The sequence below is a fragment of the Balaenoptera acutorostrata genome, chromosome 10 (assembly GCF_949987535.1).
Source record: "Balaenoptera acutorostrata chromosome 10, mBalAcu1.1, whole genome shotgun sequence".
NCBI lineage: Eukaryota > Metazoa > Chordata > Mammalia > Artiodactyla > Balaenopteridae > Balaenoptera > Balaenoptera acutorostrata.
The window spans coordinates 86,795,861-86,821,383 of record NC_080073.1 but is presented as its reverse complement, the minus strand read 5'-3'; the positions used below and the strand labels follow the sequence as shown (position 1 = coordinate 86,821,383).

The 25,523-nt window shown below is 42.1% G+C and overlaps 1 protein-coding gene and 1 long non-coding RNA gene across 10 annotated transcripts in view; one reads left to right on the top strand and one right to left on the bottom strand.

Annotated features, from left to right (window-relative positions):
- CARMIL1 (capping protein regulator and myosin 1 linker 1) overlaps positions 1-25,523 on the top strand; it is a 316,754-nt gene that overhangs the window by 280,227 nt on the left and 11,004 nt on the right. For all 9 annotated transcript variants that reach the window (XM_057554259.1, XM_057554263.1, XM_057554262.1 and 6 more), the window contains 6 exons: positions 5,194-5,260; positions 5,504-5,700; positions 14,154-14,266; positions 19,380-19,815; positions 23,448-23,529; positions 25,257-25,460. In XM_057554259.1, coding sequence (XP_057410242.1) covers positions 5,194-5,260; positions 5,504-5,700; positions 14,154-14,266; positions 19,380-19,815; positions 23,448-23,529; positions 25,257-25,460 — 1,099 coding nt within the window. The remainder of the gene's footprint in view (positions 1-5,193; positions 5,261-5,503; positions 5,701-14,153; positions 14,267-19,379; positions 19,816-23,447; positions 23,530-25,256; positions 25,461-25,523) is intronic.
- LOC102997973 (uncharacterized) lies at positions 5-13,748 on the bottom strand. Its single transcript, XR_452447.3, has 3 exons — positions 13,287-13,748; positions 7,375-7,507; positions 5-842 (listed from the first exon to the last, which is right to left on the bottom strand). It is a non-coding gene; the product is annotated as an uncharacterized LOC102997973 (long non-coding RNA).

Sequence of the window (25,523 nt, the reverse complement as noted above, 5' to 3'; positions counted from 1 at the left end):
CCAATGAGGTTTTAAAAATTCTTTAATTAGAGATTTAATGTGAAATGTAAGGTGACCTAAATTCCCACTGAGGTATAAGGTACTATCAATGTTAATGACACTATAGGTAGGTAACTGTGCTAGGTCCTGGTATCAGATCCTTGCCCGAAATGCTCTGATGACTGAGGGGGAGAGAGAACTCAAAGCTGCTGCTACAGTGGGGAGGACAGAATGATGTAAAGACCCCCAGAAGGGATGCTTACATGTGCCCGAAGACATGTTGTCCCCACTTAGTTGCTGGGACTAGCCCTGTGGCCCAAGAACCAACACCTGCATGGTGTTTGCTAATGTCCATCCAGTGTTCTGTCTACCATGTGCCTTTGGAGCTGATGACATCTCCATCTCCCAAGTGGGATTAATACCTTACGGGGTTGGTAGATGGCATTTTGCATGCACTTAGCAGAAGAGGTAATATCTCTAAGAGTTTCTGCAGTTTTCAAGCTGTAATTGTGCTTCTGCTTAAGAAAAGCTAGGTTGGATGCCTTAAGCTAATAATAGTTTGGCCTCATTCTTGCCTCATTCCTTTGCTATGAAGGCTTTTTATGTAGCTTTTCTGTTTATTTGTGTATGGTGTCTCTCCCTCCCCATTTCTTGTAATGCTGTTGCTTTATTTCTCTTCCATTCAAATTTTTTTTTTTCCTTTCTTTTTGCTGCATGGAGACTCTCTGCTGTACAAGTGTAAGTATTTTTTGGTGGCTCTGCAGATTCTGGCCGTACTAGTTTACATTCTTGTGCTCCATTTGCTTCCGTGCTGCCTGGCTGATCTCCCAGGAGACTGTAGTGTCGTCATCCATCTGTGGATCCTGAATAAAATAGGCAGCAATTTAGAGACAAGATTGAACTTTACAAAATGGTTCAGCTTAGCAAAACAGGGGATGAATTTAAAATATTCCCAGCCATGTGCCTGAAAGCAAGCAGAGTGTTGATGAAGAGGGTATAAACATTCAAGAGGAGAAAAGTGCTTCTTCCATTCATGTTTAAAGAAAAAAAAAAAAAGACATGATTACTTAAACTTCCAAGGTTTTAAATTTCTGATTCTTGTCATATTACTTGTTTCCCAGAGTTGTAGAAAACTGGCATCATAATACCTTCTTGTATTAGAAGATTTTTACTAATCTGCTTTCCAACTGTTTTTGTTTTCTTTTTTTTTTTTAACCTCAAGGAAAAGAAAAGTAATTAAGGATTCTTGAGCTTTGTAGTGAGGGTGTTGTTTATTATTCTTTGCGCAAACTTGGTAAAATGAACAAGGAAACTACTCCATCCTATTTTTCTGGTGATAGAAACAATTTAACTCTCATTAAAAAAAAAATTAGTATGTCTAGGCATTATGTGTTAAAAATGAGTTTAACAGGAAAAATATGTTGTGTTGTTTATATAAGGTTCTAACATTAGTCCTTAACTTATGGTAAAAGTGGATATGTATCACTATTGAGCTACATGGAGAATAGTTATAAATCCATTATAAAAATTGGATCAAACGAGTAAGATTTCCAAGCAATGTAGACATTGTGCTGCTTTTGGATGCTTAGGGAATAGAGCCATGAATTTCATTCACTGTCTGCCACGATGGGGATTTACTGATGTTTGTGATATCAGAATAAGTCTATGTTTAGAGTTTTCCTTCTAAAGTTATATTTTAAAGGGTTTAACACATTGTTCCTCTTATTTCCTGAGGATGTGAATATTGAAAATTACTTACTACTCATAAAATGCACTTTTAAAGACAAAGTAATTTTGTCTAGGCCTGAAGTAATAGTTGGCAATGTTAATCATACATCGATTTGTGAAGGATCCCTTTGGCGTGTGTACCTCTTCTGCTTCCATTGCTGACCCCCTTCATCTGTTGGGCACTTTGTGATTTCTCTGATCAGAAAATACTTAGGCATTGACAGATGTCCAGGAAGAGTAAACAAGGACTAAGACATAGTGTGAGAAAATTAACCCTTTCATTTTGGTTCAAAAAGGGAAGAGAGTAAATGTAAATCTGGATGGTAAAGCCAGATTTTTTTTTTCTAGGATTCAATTCATCTAACCAACAGGTGTGAGAAGGGAGAAGAGAGTGCATAGAAACCATCTTTCTAGAGAAACATACAGTATGTGTGGTGGATAATCATATCATTCTTACATTTCCTCTTGCTTTAGATTTATATGTAATCCAATCGTAGGAATGAGCCAATAAGACTGAGCAAGTCCACACTGTCTGTAAAACTGTTAGGGAAGAAACAATTGTAAAGAAAAGAAAGAAAACTATGAAGAAATAAAACTCACTTTTTTTCTCCATTGTTATACTTAAATCCATACTTATTCTTTCTCATGAAAGAGATTGTAAAACAGTTCATCCATCGAAAGAAATGTATAAAATCAGGTTGCGTTCTTAACACCAATTGTAGAAACCAGCCTGATTGCAAGCTCTGACCATTTTAGCAAAAGGCCGTTGGCCCTGTCCAAACATGGCAAAACTTCAGAATTCAGATACGTCAAACACAGAGAGAGTTTTATGCAGAATGCAACTGGAAGTTATATGCTCTTGTAAAGAGCATATGAAATGAAGGAAAGCAATGAAAATGCATTAGAATGCATCTTTCTGATATTCAGATTTTGTGTACTAGGTTTGGAGGCATTAGAAAGCTAGACCAAGAAAGGCAAACTGGTTTCCCTTTGATTAATGTCAGCCATCAAAAATCCTGATGATTTTGTATGTTTCTCAGTGTGTCTATAAAATTAGATTGAGCAGAATGGTCCATTTACATCAGTTTGTAAATGAGTTTCTATTTTTTATATATGTTATATATATTCTCTTATATGTAATTCTATATGTATTTCTTTTTATATATTTAAAAATTATAATATGGTTGAAATGTCATTATTATCATATGTTTTAACATGTATTTGGTATTCATTATAAAGGCTACATAGGGAAACTTGACCCAGATTATTTTTGCCCACAAACACTTTTTCTTATAAAATCTAATCAGTAGTCACAGGAAAAAATTTTGGAAGACATCTTCATTCTATGCATTTTTAAACTTCCTTCCAATTTATCTGTGACTATCTAGATGAATTGGCTGGAAATTATATCCCAAGCTACTTCTTAATCATTTTACCTATCGGTTGTGCACAAGGTGGATACAATACTGAAGAAGTTTTCATGACCAAACACAGCATATATTTTGATAGTTTGTGTCTCCTTGAAAATTATTTTTAGAGGTTTCACTTATGAATAGACCAGTCACACCACCTTCAACCACCTGTAAGGCCTGTTTCGGGGAGAACTACCTTGAAACTGGATTCCTTTCCAGTTGCATTGGATTGGTTGTATTTTTATTGAACCTGCAAAGCCCGATGCTTTATAAAAAGATTTTCCTCTGATTGTCTGCCTTTAAAAAAACCTTGAAAGAACCAAATCAGCAAGTTTCATTATGTTCAGGAAGACCAGTCTGGATTTAAGTTCTATTGCTCACCATTTTTGTGTGTGTGTGTGTGTGTGTGTGTGTGTGTGTGTGTGTGCAGGGGTTGGGAGTGGGGGACACGAGTATGCTCCAAATGTGCACGAGAAGAGCAAATTTTTGGCGGAGGGGCAGGAATACATGAGAGGGGGCCTGGCAGGGTCTCCATTGGCGGGGGGGGGGGTTGGGGACAGGAATGTAGTGGTCCTCAGGGAGTAGCTGCTTGTGTTGGCAAGGTCTTTGTGTAGGTCTCTGGGAGATGGCGTCAGTGTGAGCCCTGAGGTGGCCCCTACCCGCTGGCAGGGGGCTTTCCGGAGGGGCGTCACACCTTCCTGGCCACCGGAGGGAAGGAAGCGAAACTTTCTTCTCCCTCTCCGCTGGCCCCCCTGGACGCCGCTGCGGAAACCGGGGGTTCCAACCAGCTCTAGCGCCTGGGAGAGGGAGAGCGGAGGGGGCCTGCCCGGGGGGTAATGCACCACCCTGCTCACCATTTTTAATCTCCTTTTTCTCTCAATAATAAATAATAGCAAAAGGATATTATTGTTAAAAATGACATAAGACTGTCAAAACTGTAAAGCTGTTTGCTTTAAAGGTCAGTATGAAACAATTTATCCTTTGAACCTTGTTATCAACCTGTGGATTTTTTTTTTTTTTGGAGAAAGCTTTAGATGACAACCTATTAAGTGAAATCAAAGTCCACAAACTAAGTTCTTTCAGTTATGTTATATCTTAGTTTACAAGAATACCAGTTTCCAGTATCAAAGCAGTTAACACCCCTAAAATCCATCCGTTTATTGATCACAAGTGGTGAGGCAGGAGGGATGCTGGGCTGACCTTAATAACTGGCTCTGTCCCTGGCCCTGCTCCTCTTGACTTGAGTGGTTGTCCTTATCATCTCCATGACTCAGTTTCTTCCTTGCAATTTGTTTGTGGAGGTGATGACAAAGGTCCCCTCCAGCTTTGACACGAGTTATCGTGTTGAGGGAGAAGCTAATGTCTTCCTTAAGGTTTGACTTAACATGATCAACAGTTGACACCAATGCTAGAAAAATGCTCTAAGAAGTTTTGGCCATGGTTTGGGTTTTGGTCTCCTTTTTTAAAAGGAAAAGAAGGAACAAAGATGTCTTACTGAGAAGTGACAGCAGATAGACTTCTAAATCATGGCAACGTTTTTCTTTGGTCTTTGGTCTTTGCTCATAATGTAAAGATCAAAATTTTTGTGGCAGAAATGTGAAACAAAACAGTTAAACTGCTTAAATCATTAAGATGACAGAGTTTGGTGTTGCTTATATTGATGTTGCTGTGATAATGAACAGTGAATAACTGTGTTTTCAATTTTTAGCGACTGATTTTTACAGTCTTTCATTCTTATTCCTTATATCTGTTTTAACATCCTCGTGTGCAGCTTGGAGTTAAATCCTGTATCGTTCATTGTTCCTTTTAGCTATAAAAATAGAATTTAACTGAATAGGGCTGGGGGAAAGAAGTTGGCTATATCATTTGAGAAAGTGGTAAACATTTAGAAATGTCTTGGCTTGGTCTTTTCAGTTTGGCTGTCAAATGTTACTAACCATCCTCTGAAGAAGTAAATACTGAGCATAAAACAATTGATCCCAAATATTACCCCCCCCCCAACAATGTTTCTAAACTTTGAAAGTTAAGTTTTCTGGGAATACCTGTCTAAGTACTTTCTTTATTTTATTGCTAGATGACTCCTAAATCCAAAAGGAAGACTATCCATAGCCGAATGCTGCGGCCTGTTTCCAGGGCATTTGGTAAGTGAGTATTTTGCTAATGCCAGTCATTTCCTTATAACTATGAAACACCCCTCAGCAAGAACCTCGGACCACTTCATGGATGTTTCTTAGGGATGCTCTAAGTGAGTAAATATTGAGAAAGAGTTAAGTGATTTGTGAATGGGTGTTTGCTATTCAGTGACAGACTTAAAATTACTTTTAGGAACTTTTTTATCCATCTGTATGCAGTAAGCTTCAACCTGGGGCTTTGCTTTATTTTAGAAATGGAATTTGATCTTGATAAAGCCCTGGAAGAAGTGCCAATTCACATTGAAGACCCGCCTTTCCCATCCATCAGACAAGAGAAGCAGAGCTCAGGGTTTATCTCTGACTTGCCGTCCGAGGAAGGAAAGAAGCTGGAGCACTTTACCAAGTTAAGACCAAAACGGACTAAGAAGCAGCAGTCCTCGCACGCAGCGGTAGGTGGGCTGGAGGGGCCCCGTCTCTCCCTCACCCTGTCCTCCTCCGGGGAAACCTGGAGAGTCTTATAAAAGCGCGTTGCATACCTGAAAGCTTGTAGTTCAGGAGAATAGAACCTCTACGTGTGTGTGATGTTCACATAAAATGTCTCATGTGGTGCTCAACAATTTTGGAAAAGACAACACTGTAAGGTTTTCAACTCTTTAGAACAGAGTTGCCCCTTGGAAGTCGTTAGAAAAATATCAGTCACATGGGTGAGATAAAAAGGCTACATCTATAGAATTTTATAGTGTCTGGGTGTGAAAAGATGGAAAATAAGTACCAAAGAATTGATTTGTGATTAAAAGTTGTTTGCATTTGATTTTGGACTGCACCCATATACTCCCCCACCTCCGTGTTCTGACCTGGTGTTCAGGGCTCTGGTGCCCTGGCTTTTGATAACCCACAAGCTGAGTGGTGGAGAAGAGGCCATACCTGGGAGGACCATGCAGGCGGCATGCTTCTCAGCATCCTGCTCTCCACTCAGGAGAGGACTGAATTGTTTGCACTAAGGAACCTTAATGCAGTTGACCCCATGTCTCTCTTTGGTTAGTGTCTTTTCTCTCCTTTGCAGTCAGACTTCTTGAAAAAGTTTGTCTTTGCCTGTGGTCTTTCTCCCTCACCTTCCTGTCACTCTGCAACCCACCAAAATCTTCATTCTGTACCTACCCACCTCTGAAACTACCCTGCCAAGGTCACTCCTAACCTAATCCTGTGGACACTTGTCAGCTGTCAGCCTACTTGACATCTCCGCAGTTACTTGGCCCAGAAAGCTCCATCCTTCTGTGGGCCTCTGAGTCATCACTCTCTTTTCTTTCCTATTCACCTCTCCAGTGATGCCTTTTCAGTTTTCCTCTGCCTGGCCTTTGAGTGTATTATTTGTCTCGGTGATGTCATCTAAACCTGTGGTTTCAGTTTCCCTGTTGTTGACTCCTGCCTCCTCTGCTGAACTCCATATTCAGATATTCACCTGCCCCCTGAACTTGAGAGTCCCGGAGCACCTCAGGTTCAACAAATTCAAAACTGGGAGCCTATCTTTCTCTATAAACCTGCCCTGCCCCACAAGGAGCACCACCAGTCAACAAGCTAGAAACCCGGATATGATCCCGAACACCAGCTCCCCACTGCCAGCCCTACTTGCTCCTCACCTTCTTCCTTTCTCCTCAGCACCCCTGCATCCCTCACTCTCATCCTGTTTCAGGCCTCCAGTGATGCAGCCTTTTTGTCATTGCTTCCTCTCTCCCCCCCGCCCCCACCTCTCCATCCCCCTACCCTTAGCTCCTAGGTGGATAACTACTCATTTTGCAGACCTCCACTGAGGCAAGACTTCTCCCAGGAAGCCCTCCCTGTCTCTGCCTCTGTTCTCCCACATGGCTGGGGGTGCACGACTCCAGGGAAGGTCGTTCTCCCACACTAGTTGTGCACAGCCTGAGCAACCTTCCGTGGAGGCCCTGCTCCCCCAGTGCCTGCCTTTCACCCTGTTACAGCCCTCGCCATACAGTGTTTTCTAAGCACGCTTTCCTCCTTGTGTATAAGCTCTGTGTAGGAAGGTGTGTGGTTTATTATGCATGGTTGTATAGTGAGCGCTTAGTATGAATTTATTCAATACAATGTAGCAGGCGTTCAGTACTCACTGGATGATAGGTGGATGACTGGAGTCGTAGATGGATAAAAGTCACAACCAGTTATCTGCATGGTCAGTCGTTTGCTCATTCCAGATCCAGGTTGGGTGTCTTTGGTTGATTTCTCTCATTTGATTCTGAATATCTTGACATGGTTTCAAAAAAACAAAAGAAAAAAATTTTAGTAAGTTGTTTCCTTTTCCAACTTACTTGATTTTAACTTTTTATTGCACTGTTACATATTCTTCGAGGAATAAACTTTTTTCTTTTTTAAATAAGGGAAGGGCCTTTCAGATGGGGAAAAAGACAGCATCCCACACTCCAGATTCTACACGGTTACTGAATAAATGGTTCCTCTGGCTCTTTCCCTGTGGAGGGTCATTAGCAGTATAGCTTGTATGTGACATGATGGTTTAAGGTTCCCCTTGATGAAGTCGGTGACCCAGGGAAAGAGAACGTCGTGTCCTTTTTTTCTTTACCCATTTGAAAAACGAGAAAGAAGGGAAGAAAGCTGTGACAGCGTCTTGGTGGAGGAGTGTACTTAGGTCTATTCTAGAGCGATTTCAACTTTGTCCACGGAAAAGCTCAGACTCGCAGGGTTGGCAAACCCCAGGCTGCGCCATCCTAGGGACCCTGTAGCACAAGGTGTGTCCTAGGATAACGGATTATGGTCCTGGGTCTAAAGAGATCTCCCCAGAGGCTTGGTAGCCTGAGAAACGTGCACAGCTTGTTCTCCCTTGGTTTCACAGTGGAAACATGCTGCCTAATGGTTTCACAGAGCTTGTGATTTTCAGAGTGCTCTCACGTCGAACGCCTCCGTGAAACTGCCACACTGGCCCCATTGTACGCATTTTCCAGTGGAGGCAGGTGAGAAGGCTGCAGGATTTAGTAGCAGCAGTCATTTGATATTATTGTTCCGGTTTTCTTTTGATGGATTGAGTAGCCTTAGTCCACCTTAAATCGATCTTAGCTTTTCTAGAGCTTGTCCTTGACCCCTAATGCCCCTAATGAGCTTTTCTGGATGTCAGAACTCTCAAAGCCAAGGTATGGAGGCTGTTTTTACTTTCAGCATTTCTAATACCAAATGTGTGGTTTTCTTCCCCTGACACCTGCTAATTCTTCAACTCTGGACAACAACTGGGTGTCCCACGATTCAATTCAATTCTGACCCCTCAGGTGAAGGGCTCAGCGGTACCCTCACTTCAGATACCAGTCTCAGGTCGCCTCCGGTACTTCTGACCAACCGACTTCATGGAGGTTCCCATGCCCCCCTCCTTAGGTTAGATTATTTGCTAGAATGGCTCAGAATACTCAAGAGGACACTTTACTTACTATTACTGGTTTATTATAAAGGATACTGTCCACTGAAATAAAAACATGCAGTGTGAGAGCTGTGAGATTCAGTTTTATTTGGGGACTTTCTGAGGACTATAGCCTGGGAGACAGCCTCTCCAAAGACTCTGAGGAACTGCTCAAAGAGGTGGGGGGAAGGTCAGCATACGTGTGATTTTGGAGAACGGGTACGTGCAGTCAAGCACATATCTTGGTAGAAGGTTGCTGCTGGTCATGGGGCACAGATATCTTAATGATTGTAGTGCTTTTCTAAGTATGGGAAGATGCAAGAAATTGGGTTCATAAAATTTTCTCTTGAAAATATTTAACTATCTGAAGGCCTGTTCTGCCAGTTTTCCCAGAGCACAGAGGGCCTCATTCCTGATCTGCACCCTGAACTCCTTTTGGGTGTGTTGAAGGTCAGCGACTGCAGTGGCTAACGGCTTAATTCTTGTAGAGCCACATGGCAAGCGACAATCTTTAGTTGGCAGTTGTTACCCATACTGACCAACTGGCTATAAATCAAAGGTTCCCACAATCCTTCTTGGGTTTGATGTATTTGTTATAGCAGCTCACGGAACCCAGACATTACTTACTGGATTACTAGTTTATTATAAAAGGATATAACTCAGGAACAGCCAGATGGAGGAGATGCTTAGGGAAAGATATGCGAGAAGGGGCACAGAGCTTCCATGCCCTCCCCCAGCACATCCCACTCCCTGCATCTCCACGTGTTCACCAACCCAGAAGCTCTCCGAACCTTGTCCTTTGGGGTTTCTATGGAGACTTCATTACACAGTCATAACTGAGTAAATCACTGGCCATTGGTGACTGATTGAAATTCTGGGCCCTATCAGCTCCCTAAAGTGCAGGGGGTGGGACTGAAAGTTCAAACCCTCTAATCACGTGGTTGGGTCTCCTGGCTATCAGCCCCCATTTTTAGGTGGGTTCCAAAGTCACCTCATTAACATAACCCAAACACCTTTATGGCTCTCATTAGTTAGGAAATTCCAAGCGTTTAGGAGCTCTGGGCCAGAAATGGGGATGAAGACCAAATATGTATTTCTTACTGTAAATCACTACATCACAACTCTCTTCATAACATAGTTGGGATGCTCTCTCTCCTTTCCTAGTCTCTGGAACAGTTTGCGTGTATTATAGATTTTCTGTTCCTCTCCCGGGAAGCCACCTGGGCCTGATGTGCTGTCTGGGTGCATGTCATGCTGATATGTCGATTTTTTTAAACTAGGGATTTGATTTCTTTTGTTATAGATCTGTTGATGAAAAAGACTAATAGTCAATCTAAGAAAGAAATGGAAAATTTTATTTCAGCCACCCTGAGGATTATAACCCGGGAGACAGTTTTTCAGAAAGCTCTGAGGACTCTTCTGCCTGTTAGAGGTCAAAACACATTATATAAGTTTTTGAGACAAAGGGTTATATGTCAAATGGTATACTGACAGTTTACACAATCCAGACCTGCATGAACAAAGTGAGAAGTGGGTCATCCTGACCCCTTACAAGATTAAAAAGGAAGGTTATCGCCTCAGGAGGTCTGGTTAAGGCAGAATGCACAATACACTCTAAAGGGGAGGGAGGGAGGGAGGTCCAAACGGGCGGAGAAAAATTTTGTGTTTAAATTTTTCTCATCTTGCCATAAAATATGAATTTTATTTCATCAGATCTATTCAGATTACCTAATTCTCCTTGAGACCACTTTGGTAATTTCTATTTTTCTAGGATATTGTCCACTTAGTCTAATAGTTCATTTAGTTGTTTATAGAATTCTTTTGCATTTTAAATCTCTTCTGTATCAATAGCTGTGTCCCATTTTTCCATTTCTAATATATCTTAATTCCTCTCTCCTAATTTTGCAAGGTCTCGTTTACTAGTCTTTTTCAAAGAATTAGCTTTACTAGTCCTCTCAAGTTCATTAATTTTTGTCTTTTTTTTTTTTATTATATTTTGTTTCTTTTACTTCCTCTTGGATTCCTTTTTTCCTGGCTTGATTGCTTGGCTCTTAATTTTCCATGTTTCTTACTGTCTAATGTATGCACGTAAAATTTCAAGATTATTCCACTCACTAATTAGCACTCTAAGGGGTTTTTTTTGCTCAGAGTCCCTAATGTACCTAATCGTCCTTCCTTCCTGCCCAGCTCTCTCCCCCGCCCCCGCCTGTGGAGACTTGAGAGATTTGGCAGCTGCCTTGTCAAAATCCAGGTGCACCCCTGACAGTGCTGTCCTGGGGCAATCGTCTTAATAATCCAGGAAGAGGAGAACGGAGGGTGGTCTGATCGTCTTTAGTCTTCATAATCACTGGCTTATCTTCTAAGCATTCACAAATTATCCTATTAGCATTTACTTATACACCAGAGGTGTGAAATCTACCTTCTTTATTTCTCAGATACTAACAACAGCAATTTCTGATTTTATTTGCAAAAGCCTGCTTCTGAGCACAGGTGCAGTCAGTTCCAACTCGCTCAGGGCTAAGGTTTCTGCTCTCCCTTTCCAATAGCTCGGCTCCCCTTTTTAGTCTGAAATTTATCCTCCTTGACATTAAAGACCAAAATCAAACGGAATTTTGAGAACTTCCAATGTCTGTATGTCCTTTCCTTTCCTTTTGCTGGATATTGAGCTAAAACAGCATGTGTGTTTGGCTTTGAACTCTCCTGACAAACCGCATGTCATTTTAGTCTTCAGCTTCTCTGCTGCTTTTCTTACAGGCTGCTGACACCTCTTGCTTTTAACAGATGCATTTTAAGCTGCATCTCGCTCAAGGTCTCCCAGTGATCCTGGACTTCTCTTAATCTCTCTACTCCCAGTCTCTTTATCTCTAAAATGACAGGGTTGGACCCAGGGTGGTGGGTGGGGTCTCTAAGGTCCTGTCCAGCCCTAAAAACTGGCCTGTCCTACAGGACGGGAAACCAGATTGCTTTGTTGAGCCCCATGTGCCTCCATCTCTGAAATCATTGATTGTTCTTCACATCCCCAGAGACCTTTTATGCTAGCTGTGAATTGTTTCAAAGCAGGCAAAAAAGAAAAGGGCTGAATGGAGAAATTATACTAGTAAAACTTTTTTTTCCCCCTCAAAATGGGAAGAGGAATTTGAGAGGCAGCCTCTGAGGGCAAGCGAGGGCGCCCTGGAAGGAAGCCCTGTGTTAGGACCACATGTCCTGGGGTCACATCCTTCTCATCCATTCGTCAGGTGACCTGTGTGGGCACCCCTCACCTCTGAGCCATGGTTTGATCTGGTACTAACCAAAACCTAGGATAAAGCTATCTTTCCTTTTCAGTTCAAAGGGTAGGTGTGAAGATGAAATAGTAAACTATCGAGCACTGTACAAACTTAGGGAGCTATTATTACTGTAGAGATTCCATTCTTTTACAAAAGGAAAAATGACAGTCCAAACAAGTTCTGTGCTACTTTGTCTTTTGTAATTAAAACAGAAGTTATTCAGTGAGCTGCTTTCTCTCCATAACTGAATTCTCGAACTTGGCTGATTCTCTGCTCTCTTGAAATTCACAAGAAAGCCTTGCTCCACTATAAATCACCATTCAGAGGAGAGGTCTAATTGCTTTCATTATTCACATTTCACAGGGTTCTTGGTCTATTACATATTATCTGCTCACTTTTCAGCATTTCACAAATGTGAACTCAAACACACAGCTCAATTTTATAGTGGACGTTGCCAGTGAATGATTGTTTAAAGCAATTGATGGGTCTTTTCTTTAAACAGTGCTTGTGCAGACAAGAGCCAGGTTCCCCCAGAGGCAATTTGAGACTTGCAAATCAAGATTACAGAAAGGAACTTTCCCACCGCTCTATGGCAAGACATCCCGCCCAGATATCGCAACCACATGGGAATTTGTCCTCTGCCCAACAGAATGGGGAAGATACATGTCCTTTCTCAATGGCCCACACCCTATCTGTGTGAAATTTTAATACACTATTGCAGACACAAACCAAGTATGTTACTGAGTTCACTATGAGTTGTCCATTCAAAGAGAAATGCTAGATTGATGAATAATTTCCATATACCTTCTCACCAGCTTCTGTCCTGAGACTCAAGCTTTCGACACCTGCCCCTGGATTTCCACAGCACCTCAAATAACACTGCCTGAAATTGGACTCATCATCTTTTTCCCCAAGTCGGATCTTTGAACTATGTTCCCTAGAACGATGCTCCCATTCACCCAGCCTGGAAAGTTCAACCTCATCTTGGGCAACGTCTTTCTTTCTCTTCTCATTTCCCTAGTACTTAGTTCCTCATCTCCTCCAGATTAGACTAAACAGTCACAGAAGTCTTTTGTTTGTGTTCCTGAACAGATTTCCCTAGTTATAATCCCTGGCTTCTCCAGTATATCCTTCATGCTGCCCCAGGATCATCTGACCAAAATACAGGTTGGGCCATGGCATTTCTTTGGGGCTCCCTCTCACCTACAAAGTAAATTCCGCACTTTTTAGCATAGGATTCAAGGTTGTTCACTGTCAGTCCTTGTATTATTAGTTGGGAAGTATTCATTCAACTAGAGATAATGAGAGATACTGAATTAAAAATGACTTAAATCATGAGAAATACTTATTTTCTTACTTAACAAGAAATCCAGAAGTCTCGGGATCCAAGACTGGTTTGTTCAGCACAGCATAAGCACCCAGGTGGTTTCCACTGTTCTGCTCTTTCATCCTCAGCATGGTGGATTTTGTCCTCAGGTTTGCTTCCTCTTGAACTCCAGGTGGCTGCTGCAGCTCAGACATCACATCCTGTCTCCCACAACCATGCATAAAAAAATGCATCCCTTCCTCTGCAGGAAAACCTGCCCGTGAACCACCTTGTAACTCACTGACCAGAACTGTATCACATGCCCATGCCTACCAGTCACAGACAAGGAGATAGAATTATAGTATTTGACTTGTTCAGATAAGTATTCCATCTTGAAATCAGGGTTTTTCCAGCAAGCAAGAAAGAAAGCAGGTGGTGGGGGTTGGGGGGTGGTGTTTGGAGTGGCCATTTTTAGTATCTGCTAGGGTTAATACTCAGCAGTTAACTCTATCCCTAAACCTCAGGCCCCGGCCACTGGAATTATTACTGTTCTCAAAACTTAGTGTATGTATCATTTTCTCATGCATTCTCTCTTCCCTTACCAATATGCCCGCAATGCCTTCCTCTGCTTCAGGAACACATGGCTCTTCATAGCCTGCTAGGTTCCAAGCTGCTTCTGAGACAGCAGTCAGCCTTAATCTTCCAGCAGGCTTTGTGTTTATAGTGCATTTCTCACTTTTGTTTCTTTCTACCCTTGTTACAGTTGTAATGTGACTTCTATTCCAGTAGAATATAAGGGCCCTATGTCAGTCAGTCTTGTCCTTCCCATGGCCTTTATCACAGTGCCTTGAATCTAGCAATACATGTTTGCCGAATTAAGTTGAATGTAAATTAATATCACACCTGTTTGGTTTGCAGGGCTGTGCTACCAGCCTAGTCTCCCAAGATGGTGAACAGAATGGTCTTATGGGGAGAGTGGATGAAGGTGTAGATGAATTTTTCACCAAGAAGGTGACCAAAATGGATTCCAAGTGAGTTCAGAGTCATTTCACTAATCATACTATTTAATTCATATTTAAATTACTAACAATTACAATTAAACTTAGTATGTACTAAGGCTATTATTTCATATAAATATATAAAATAGACACATTTTACAGGGGATTTACTGTTCTGGTGGTTTGCAGATGTGATCTTCAGGTCAGCAACATCACTATCAACTGGGAACTTATTGGAAATGCAAATTCTCAAACCTCTACCCCAGACCTACTGAATCAGAAGCTAGAGGTGGGGCCCAGCAGCCAGTGTTTTAATAAGCCCTCCAGGGTACACTGAGGCACGCTCAAGTTGAAGAACCACTGTACTCTTCTAAATCAGACCAGAAAATGTACCTCCCCAAGGTATTTTTTTTAGGGCATCATCACATTCACCTGGGTATGTCTAGGACAGTGGGCGTTGGCAGGCTGAAGTTACTTACAGTGGACCCTTGAACTCCGCAGGTTTAAACGGCACGGGTCCACTTATTTGTGGATTTTTTTCAACAGTAAATACTACAGTACTGCACAGGCTGTGGTTGGTTGATCTGTGGATGTGGACAAACTCGGATACTGAGGACCTACTCTAAGTTATACGTGAATTAACCCCCTCGTTGTTCAAGGGTCAGCTGTATTTTAAAATTCCTCACGTTCATAATGTGATGTATCTGGGGGCCCGACATCGTTGCTAAACGGCACAGCTTTAACAGACAGTGTCAAAATGACAACAGAATTAGTGAAGAGGCTTCAGAGTTAGCCGCTAAAAAGTTTTCTCTGTATTTTCTTATTAACAACATGGAGTTTCCTTAGAAGACAATTCAAGAGTACTTTTAGTAAGAGCTTAACTTGAAACACTCCAGCCTTTAAGCATGACTTGTACCAAGTTACTTAATCCCCAACTATATGCACATTCATCCCCAAGTACATTCTGAATATGGATTTGTGTCTGTGAAGTATTCTTCACCTTGAGATATATCAAATTCAAGCACGAATTTAACCATCCTGATAAGCTGAGGGTGAACAGGCCAGGCACCGGGAAGGAAGAAGCTAGTCCGTTCTGTAGATTGATATGCCTTATCTTGCCTTAGCAGGATGGCGAGGTGGGAATAAGTTAAATTTTTGTGTCCATACCAGTATAACTTACCTAATGTTATAAGCTTTAGGACCCAATTATTTGTCTTTTTGACACTTGAAGCTTGGCATACTAGGGAAAATTCTATTCTCCTCTCCTTCAAGATCCAATGTAAATGTCATTTATTCAAAATAAATGTCATTTATTCTAGTCAGGGGAAAGCCCTGACTATTCCTCCCCCACCCCCCACCCCCCAACCCCCCAAATTAATTGCTCTTTCTCTAGTGCTGAGTCAACCACCCCCTCCCCTTTTTTTTTCATCCTCTGCACACATCTGTTAGGGCAACATAATCCTTCCAGAGTTTGTTTGGTTTTTAATTTTTTTACAGCGTGGGGAATAGATGGACATATTCTCAGCGCAGAAGATTCAAGCAATACCAACATAAACTGAGCCAAACGGGAAAAGCCTTCTTAATGACTGGCTTTCAAGTCTTTTCTTCCCAAAGAATGCTGTTCTTCACAAACAATGCCTGGGTCTTATTTTTCATTACAACTTCAGTGTCTGACACAGCCCATAATGTATCATCTGCCCTCAGTCACTATTGGTTGAATGAATCAAGACAGTCTTGGCCTGTATCTGTACAAACAGATAATATTGTAGGCTCTCCTCTTCCCAAACTTTGGAAATTGAGTTAGTGGAGAGATCTGTGCGCGTTAGATCTGGATCATCTGTGGTGTCACCGCCAGTGTGAGGTCCTCTGCCCTTAAAGCTGCCTCCTTCTTCAATAGGTTCTGAATGAAAGTTGGGCAAACTTTATAAGGTGTAAAACCCACTTTCTACAAAGATACTGCTCTAGGAGGATTCTCTTCATGTCCAAGTGCACACATAGAACTAGGTACATCAAATTTTGTCGAATAATGATGGAATCCACTAAAAGCTGTGATTTGTTTTATTTTGTTATATAGAACAGACCATTGTCAGTTTGTTACGAGAGGTGTAGGCACAGGTCAGACCGTCAGGTTGTATGAAGGAAGTTTGAAAATCAAAGTTGCACATGCTCCTCATAGTTTAAAATGTCAGATGTTCTTCAAGGGTTTTTATTAACAAAAACACGCGGGGGGCTGTTTCTTTCCCTATTCCCCAGAGGCAATTAATTCCTCTTCCTTTAGCTGTTTACTTTTGATTTTGCTTCCATATTTCTTAACTTTTTTGTTGTTGTTGCTATTTCTTATTTTTCAGTTTTAAATAGTAACCATAACTGGTGACTTCTTACTATATAGAGGATGATACTTTAGCTCTTATACAGTCTGACCCTTCTGTCCACCAAACGCATGCAGGCAAACTCATACACACACACACTTTTCCTCTTCCTGCCATCTTATTTAGTTATGTCATAACTGTTGGTTACATCAGTGTTTAATGTTTACTTCATTATAAGCATGTAAATATTCACAGCTGAGTTATACAGTATGGTATGATTACATTTCCTTTCCTATACAACTTTTAAAATTTTTATTGGGGTATAGTTGCTCTACAATGTTGTGTTAGTTTCTGCTGTACAGCAGAGTGAATCAGCTATACGTATACATATATCACCATATTTTTGGATTTCCTTCCCATTTAGGTCACCACAGAGCATTGAGTAGAGTTCCCTGTGCTGTACAGTAGGTTCTCATTAGTTATCTATTTTATACATAGTAGTGTGTATATATGTCAATCCCAATCTCCCAATTCATCCCACCCCCCCCTTCCCCTCCATGGTGTCCATACGTTTGTTCTCTATGTCTGTGTCTCTATTTCTGCTTTGCAAATAGGTTCATCTGCTATACAACTTTTTATTTTCCCTGGAGTTAACAATTGTCTCCTTTTGCCTTTGCTTAGTTTTCTGTATTCCTATCTCTGACATATCTCCTGAGTCTCCAGTAAAGGTATAAATTTCCTCAAATCTTCTCAGTTTCATCTTCCTGGGCACATCCTTCACTGCTGTCTGATCGCCCCAGGGTGACCTGTAGGCCTCATCCCCTGCTGTCCTCCTGGGATGTCCCTTCGCTGTCTGCTGGGGGCCTCCCCTCACTCATTCCTGTGTCTTTCCTGTTTCCTTTGGCCCGGTCGTCGTCTTCCTTACTTCACTCTCTTGTTTGGTGCAGCACCTCCTCGGGTTGCTTGCTGAGAAAGGAAGCACGGGAAGTGAGTTTCTGAAATGCATATGTCTTGCATTTTGCTTAATAGTGTGACTAGGTACAGAACTCTAGATTGGAATCCATTTTTCTTCAGAATTTTGAAAACCTGGTCCCATTATCCTTAAGCTTCTGGTGTTGCTCTAAGAATCCAATGTCATCTTGAGTCCTGATCCTTTGTTTGTGGTTTGTTCTTTTTCTCCTCTTCTCAGGAAGCATTTGGGATCTTCTTTCTGCTCCTGGTATATTGACATTTTATGAGGATATCCTCTGTGTGGGTTTTTTGATTTTGTTTTGCTGAAACCCATTTGCTAGGCACTCATGAGCCATTTCAATCTGGGAATTTATATTGTTTGGTTCTAGAGTTTTTCGTGAATTATTTCTTTTATAATTTCTTTGCTTCCTTTTTCTCTATATTCTTTTTCTTAAGCTCCCATTATTGTTTCCTCTATTAATCCACTAGTTTTTTTGTTTTTTGTTTTACTGTTTCTCTTCTATTTTTTCATTCTTTTTCTTAGCCTCCCCCCATCAACTTTCTGTGCGATTTCCTCAGTCTTATCTTCCAACCTTGAGTCTTCCACTTATGCTATCACATTTTTCTATTTTTCTTGTTTCATGGCGTTTATTAACATGTATACCCCCTGTATACATGGGAGATCCCAAGGAAAACAATAATTCCCTGAAATGGCCCACACTACCACCTTAAATACCATCTTCAGCTAAAGGCAGAAGAAAGATGGGGTTGGGGACAGTTTGGGGAGGTTACCCTGGACCAGATAAACAAAGGTAAGGTCATTATGCAGGTTTAAGTCCCTGCCTTCTCCATTGATAAATGTTTAGGGATTTAGTGATTCTTTTTTTCCTGGTACTGAAAGGAATACACCCTTACAAATGGAGATTTTCCTTAGAAATGTAAATTTCTCTTACAAAAGGGTAACTACTCTGTTTTTAGAGCTTCTCCTGTGTCTGCTGTTCCTTAAAAATAATCAGTCTCAAATAATCCTGTGCCAAAGAGGCATTATTTTGCGGTGGTACATTTTGCTCCCCTTCACCTGAAATCCATTTGCTTCAGGGCCTCCCCTACTAATGCTTTAGAGGTCAACTTTCCCAGATTAAGTCAGTTTTCACTCCTAACTATTTTGGCTTCCAAACTGTTGTTTTTGCCTTTTCTCCCCTCTGGGGCTTATGCCCTTTTTTTTTTTTTTTCAATCCCTTACTGGGATTTTCCCGGGGACTCAGGGGAGCTAAACGGGTATTCATCCTTCCAGCTTTAAGTGAAAGGCAGTGATGATACCTCCCCCTCAACCCACATCATTTACACTTTCTCCCCATCCATTTCCTGACAGACCTCTACCCAAAGCTTATTGTCTGCTTTTTCATGTTGTTGCCTCTTTCAGTGGTATTACATTTAAGCAGGGATCCGGATCTTGGTTTGAGCACTTAGGGTGGGATTTCAGATGTTATCTAATGACCATGGAAGGATTTTAGGGGCTTAAGGGGAAATCTGGCCCTTTCCAGTGCCCGCCAGAGTAAATAAGGCAGTCTGTCGCCCACCTATGTCTTGGGTGGAGTCACCTTTTCTGGAAGTTCTTGCGAGTGGAGAGGCGCTTGACTATATACAGCATTTAAACATAAACTCACCTCTGCTCTCAGTCCTCCCAGTCACATCACATTCCCATTGTTGATTTGTGTGGATATGATGATACTCAACATTCCTTTGTATTTCCAAAGTCAACTTTTTTTTAAATGCTTCAGAATGGTTGTTGTATAAGCAGCAATCTCCCTATTTCAATTTTGACTGATTCTTGCTGGAGCTTTAATTACAGTAAACCCAACAGGATTTGTTCTTTTGAATCACAGGAGAGGGTCAGCAAGAGGCTTAGAGTCCCACGAGCTTAGTGAAGGAGGAGACGAGAAGAAAAAGCGAGACTTTCGGAAAAGTGGCTTTCTCAACTTAATCAAACCCCGGACCAAACCTGAGCGGTCACCAACAGTCTTGATGACAGAAGAACTCTCCTCTCCAAAGGCAGGAGTCAGAAGCCCAGCTGTGGACACCCCCAGGAAGGACACGAAGCCAGCAGAGTACAATGGCAGTGCTGATCGGGTAGAGGAGATCAAAACACCTGACTCCCTAGAAGAAAGTCAAGGGGAAGACGTGGGGAAGGTGGACCGGAGTGACAGCAAGGGCAGCCCCCAAGGAGGGCGAAGGTACAGGGTCCAAATGATGGGCAGCGGGCTGCTGGCGGAGATGAAGGCCAAGCAGGAGATGAAAGCCAAGGCTGCTTGCTCGCTGAAGGTAAGGGAGGAGGGTCTGTTTTGACTTGGTTGCTTTGTCGTTTTTGTCTCCACTCGGTTTTTATGGGCAAGACAGGTACAGAAAAATAACCTGTGGGTTAAATAAAAATCCGAAAACACGACTTTTTCCTAAAGAACCTGGAACACAGACCAGAGGGCCTGGTCTTCCCATGTTTTCCCGCTGGCATGAGGGTCACGCTCTCCCAGAGAGCCTCAGCCTGGGAAGGTCAGGCAGTGGCTGAAGGTCCACGGGCCTTGTCTCACCTGCTCAGGTGCTCCTGTGCGTGTCATAGAAACATGTGACAGCTGTGCCAGGGACGTGCTCCACTCTGGGGAAAGACTGTCTGTTGAATCCAAATGGAGACCTGAGGGTGATTAGAGATAGGAAAGCTGACAGAGGCAAATAAAATTATTGAAACCAGATTCTAGTTATATCAAGAGAGATCTATTTTTCAGTTATTTCAGAATTTATGTCCTTTTCCAAACCTGAAAGTTCCTTGCTAAATTCCAGGTTTAAAAGTCAAAGTATTCTGTTAGAATTAATTGAATACTTGACCATTGAGATTATGTTGTCTATTGCTATGAAGAAGCACTTTATCATTTAAAAATTGCTGAGTCCCCCCAAAATCTGACTTAATGCATTACTTATTTTTGAACTTCTTTTTAAAATATAAGTTGTGTATTTATTGTTTTTCTCCTTTTACCTCTATTTTTTCCTGCAGCTACTTGAGGATTGTATCCTTATTGTGATCACTAAGATCAATATGTTTAACCCAGGTTTTGGTTACTATGCACTATCCTGAGCTCTTTTATGTTTGTAAAACTGGGTTCTTCAATGAAAGGAAAATTGCACGTCGATTTTTATTTGAATCAGAATAAAATAGTTCATCCCAATGAACCCTTGATTTTCAGAAAGTAAATGGTTAACTGTTTACCAGGACATGCAGGGCTGTTTTATATTATTTCTAAACAACTGATTATTTTTTCTTTAAATCCTGCACCCCGCATGATTTTACAGCTGTTCACCATAGTTCTTCCACCAGCACCATCTTTATCTAGCAATTTTCTAGTTACGGATCCCTCCTCACTCACTCACTAGCCTGCAGAGAAGGGTTGAGCTAAAACTATACTCTGTTAACATGGGAGGCATGTTGTGGCCTTCACTGCTCAGAATTCTGAACACTGAACACATCATTGGTGAGTCAGACACCCAAGGAAATGTTTAAATTTCAACCTGTTTCATAGACTTTCCTTAAAACAAGGCATGTGCTGTTTTCACTAATGAGCGGTTTATTTTTATCACTGTTTCCATGGATGAATAGCTGCCTTTAGGTAAAAAGATGAGAAGTGCTGGACGGTTTTTTTCCAGGTGCTTTGGATTCGATAAATTGGCTCCAAGTGACAAAATTCTTATGGTTTAATTTGTTCAAGACTCATACTGATGATCTTTGAGCACCATCTAGTGTCTATTAAAACAAGAATAAAAATTCTTAGTATTTAAAATTGGAACCAGTCAAGGGTGTTCTATCAGAACTATAAAATAATGAGAACGTGTTTTGAAAATTAGTTTTAGAATATTTTCCCCTAAAATCCCATGACTGTGTTCCATATAAAGTTAGCAACATAAGCACCAGAAGTGAATATACTATGATAAAAAAAAAATATATATATATAATATATATGTGTGTGTATGTATATATATAGCCTTCACTTTCCTCTGGAGTAATTCTCTTTACACTACTTACTTTTAATATATGTATTTATTAAAAAAATACGTATATTTTCACAGAAAGAGCTGTGAAAATGAAAGTATGGTGTTTATTATTTATTAACAAAGGAGAGTAGCAGGTATTGAAAGCTTAGCAGCCATATCTTTTCTTCTGGGGCCACCTCGTCAGCTGCCTGCACTCAGAGACAACTGACATCAGGTTATTTCATCCTCATTCCGCACAGTCATTTTGGGGATTTATAACTACCTCAGAAAGCCTGGAAGGAAAAAGTGAAAACAACTCCTAGGATTAGATTTTAAATGTAGGCAAATGAGGTGCCCAGGGTATAAAATTTAAGGAGGCCCTTACTCTCAGATGCCAGCCCTGCACTCGCATGAGCCTAAAAGGCAGTTTCTCCTTAAGCAAGGTGCTCAGGGCACAAATTTAACTCCTCTTCATTCCTGGCCCTGTTTAAATACTCCACTTTATCATTTTTATCTGAGCTTGGATACCCACGCCCTTGCCTTCTAAGAAGCTATAAAAGGCTAGGTCAGGCACTCTGCATTTGAGGACCGGTTTGGCCCAGCCTCTAGACATCTGGGGGGGGGGGAACTAAAGCGCCCCCTGCTGGTTTTGGCTGGCAGTTCATGGCTAGCTCCTGGCCCTGCGGACCTGCGTCCGGGCTCAGAGGGCTCCACGTGCTGCCCCTGGCACGGGGCTTCCCTTTCTTGGGGTCACTTTTCCATAATGATGTCAAATAACGTGCCGTTCTCACTGTGGTACTTGTGTCCACACTTCCTCTGAGACCTGCTCAGTAACCACCACTAGTGAAAGTGGAACTTCCATGGGCTCGCTGAGAAATTCCTCGGCACTCCTGCCATGCTCCCCGCTCCCTCCTGACACAGCTGGCACTCCCGGCGGATGCGCGGCTGTGGCAGATTGTAACGAGGCAGATCTCAACTGTGTTTCAGATCATCTCTCCTGTATCATCGGTAACAATTTAAAGCTCGGAACTGGCAGCAGATATTTGCTTTTTAGGTTTGTCAGAAGCGTGAGTTGAGCAGGAACCGGCAGGCTGAAGCTCGAACTGGCTTAGGAATCGTCGTGCCTCCTGGTCCACCCGCCCCTCTTATTTTTGTTTTTTAGACGGGAGGCAGATGTGGGTCATCTCTTCCAATAGGGTTCTCGGGTATGATTGAGCAAACGCTAGCCTTTTTTTTTCTTCATATCTTTTTTGTATCTAAATGCCTCACGCTCTTGTGGACTTCCTGCCCCATAAAGCAGAGGCTGATTCCTCCCTGGCCATCTCACCTTCCTTGTCTTTGCCATCATAAACTCCTCCTACCTGCAGATTTTAAAAAAATTAATTCAGACCTATTTATACTTGCCTCCTAAACTATAGATGTGTGTCTTGTGCTTCTGCCTCAGTGGCAAGGAAGACCCTGCCCATTTCAGGCCCCTTCCTACCTATTTTGTACACTGAGGTTGGGAAGGTTTCCACTGCTTTTAGATCAGTGGAACCCAATCTGGAGAGGGTCCTGGAAACAATTAGAGTATCAGTGCCCCCATCACGTGGAGCATCAGGGGCTGCAGAGCCCGCCTAGGTGTTCAATCAGAAAAACAGGAGATGTCACCACGCCCACTGGCTCCCTCTGGCCCCGCCCCCCTGTCCATGGGGAGCATCCTGAGGAACTGGCCGCACTTTGGACCCCAGAGCCCTGATTGTAAACACAGAACAGAGCGTGTCTCTCATGGTTTTGTCCCAGCAGCAGAGCCTCAGGGAGATGGGGAGGTCGGACACAGTCAGTGTAATGACAGTAGAGTTAAGGAGCCATTATTTGTTGCCAGTTATTATCTGCTTTGTTCTTTTTCTTACACTTTAAAAAACTATGCACTTTTGGGGTGGGGCACTTGAATTTTTTAGAAACTTGGAAATGATGCCATCTCCCAGGATTCTTCCAGCCTGGCCTTGAGCAGCACAGAACGGTTGGATGGAGGTGGGGCAGGTAAGTCAGGCCATTGCCGTCACCCCCTTAAGAAAAACACGTTCTGATTCCATGCGTCAAATGTGATTGACAGAAGGCAAATAAAGATGGAGAGCAAGGATGGGCCTCTGTGTTACATGTTCTCAGCCTTCACCTAAAAGACCACAGCCCTTCACCTGCCCGACACCTCCCACCATAGTAGCCTGGCACCTGGGCAGGGCACCTTTCCCTGTTTCCCAAAGGGAAGAGACTTCATTGAGAAGAACTCCTAAACTGTGGGCATTTGGAGAGGGGACATGGCTGATGAATTAATTTAATTAAATTAATTAATCATGGAAGTATAATTGACCTACAACACTGTGTTAGTTCCAGGTGCACACCACCGTGATTTGATATTTCTATTACAAAATGATCACCATGATAAGTCAAGTACCATCTGCCACTGTACAAAGTTATGCCAAAATCCACTGACTATATTCCCCATGCTGTACATTTCATCCCTGTGACTCATTTATTTTGTCCCTGGAAGATTGTACCTCTTAATCTCCCTCACCTAATTTCACTCATCCCTCTACCCATTTCTTCTCTAGAATCCACCTGCTTGTTTTCTGTATCTATGAATCTGCTTCGGTTTTACTGATGTTTTTAAAAATACACCATACATGGTATATGGGAGGAGGCCCTTTTAACTGACATGAGGGGATGCTCTTTTCTTTCAGCTTGAATATTCCTGAATATCTGATTTCCTTTGACCCTCGGACTTTTCAGGTGCAGAAAGAGAGTAAGATACTTTAGATGCAAACTGGAGAGTAACTTGTAAATTGTGCAGAAATTACCTCATTTTACTGTTTGACGTTCTTGTGTTTGGCTTTAGTATCTTCATAAGGTAAGAGTTGGACTAAAACTCATATTCAACTGGCTTATTTCTGCCTGTTATCTGGATAATTAAGGCAGCAGAAGCTGTGGAGGCGGGGCATGAGCTGATGCCCCTGGAGTGGTTCTCAGTAGATTGAGGTTCTGGGCATCAGCACAGCACTCCTCTCCCAGGACCTGCAGCCAGACCCCTAACTGACTGTCCTCCAGAACGGAGGCACCTGCAGTTGGTTAGACCTGTACCTTGTGCCAGATCTAAGGAAGATCTGACGGCTTCAAATGGATTGAGGCCTGCTCTCCCCCCTATACACTCGTATGGACATGTACCCTATTAAATATGAGGCTTGTCATCTCTGGAATAGTCAAGGGTGATCGGAAGAGCACCACCAAATTCACCACTTTTCTAGCAAGAATTTTTGTCTTCCACCAGCGTGTTTTGATTCTAAAAACATGCTAGAATAGCATGTTCCTGTTCTAAAATATCTTTGATGACAGATACAGAAAACAAACTAGCGGTTACCAGTGGGGTGAGGGGTGGGAGGAGGGGCAAGATTAGGGATTAAGAGGTATAGACGGCTAGGTACAAGATAACTAAGATACAGGGCTGTAATGTACAGCACAGGGAATATAGCCAATATTTTATAATAACGTTACATGGAGTATAATCTATAAAAGTATTGAGTCACTGTGTTGTACACATGAAACTAATGTAATATTGTAAGTCAACTATACTTCAATTAAATAAAATATCTGATGAGAAATGACAAGAAACCATTATAGCAGTTTGCACCAGACTTCTACCTTCAAAGGACTGGTTTCTTTCACCTTTGGTTTTTACAGTAAAGTGCTTTTTGTACTCATTTTCATTTTAAAAGTGCCTAAAGTGCATCCAGAGAACCGCTTCGGTTTGGGAACACCAGAAAAGAACACCAAAGCAGAGCTCAAGGTGGAGGCGGGCTCCAGGTCCCGGAGCTTTTCCAGCAGGCCCACCAGCCCGAAGCCCCTCCTGCAGTCCCCCAAACCCGGCCTGTCGGTGCGGCCCACCATCCCGCAGAAACCGAGAACCGCCTCGCGGCCTGGTAAGGGTTTTGCTGGTCAGGAAGTGCCACCGTGACCGGGCGGCAGGACCGGGCCTCCACAGC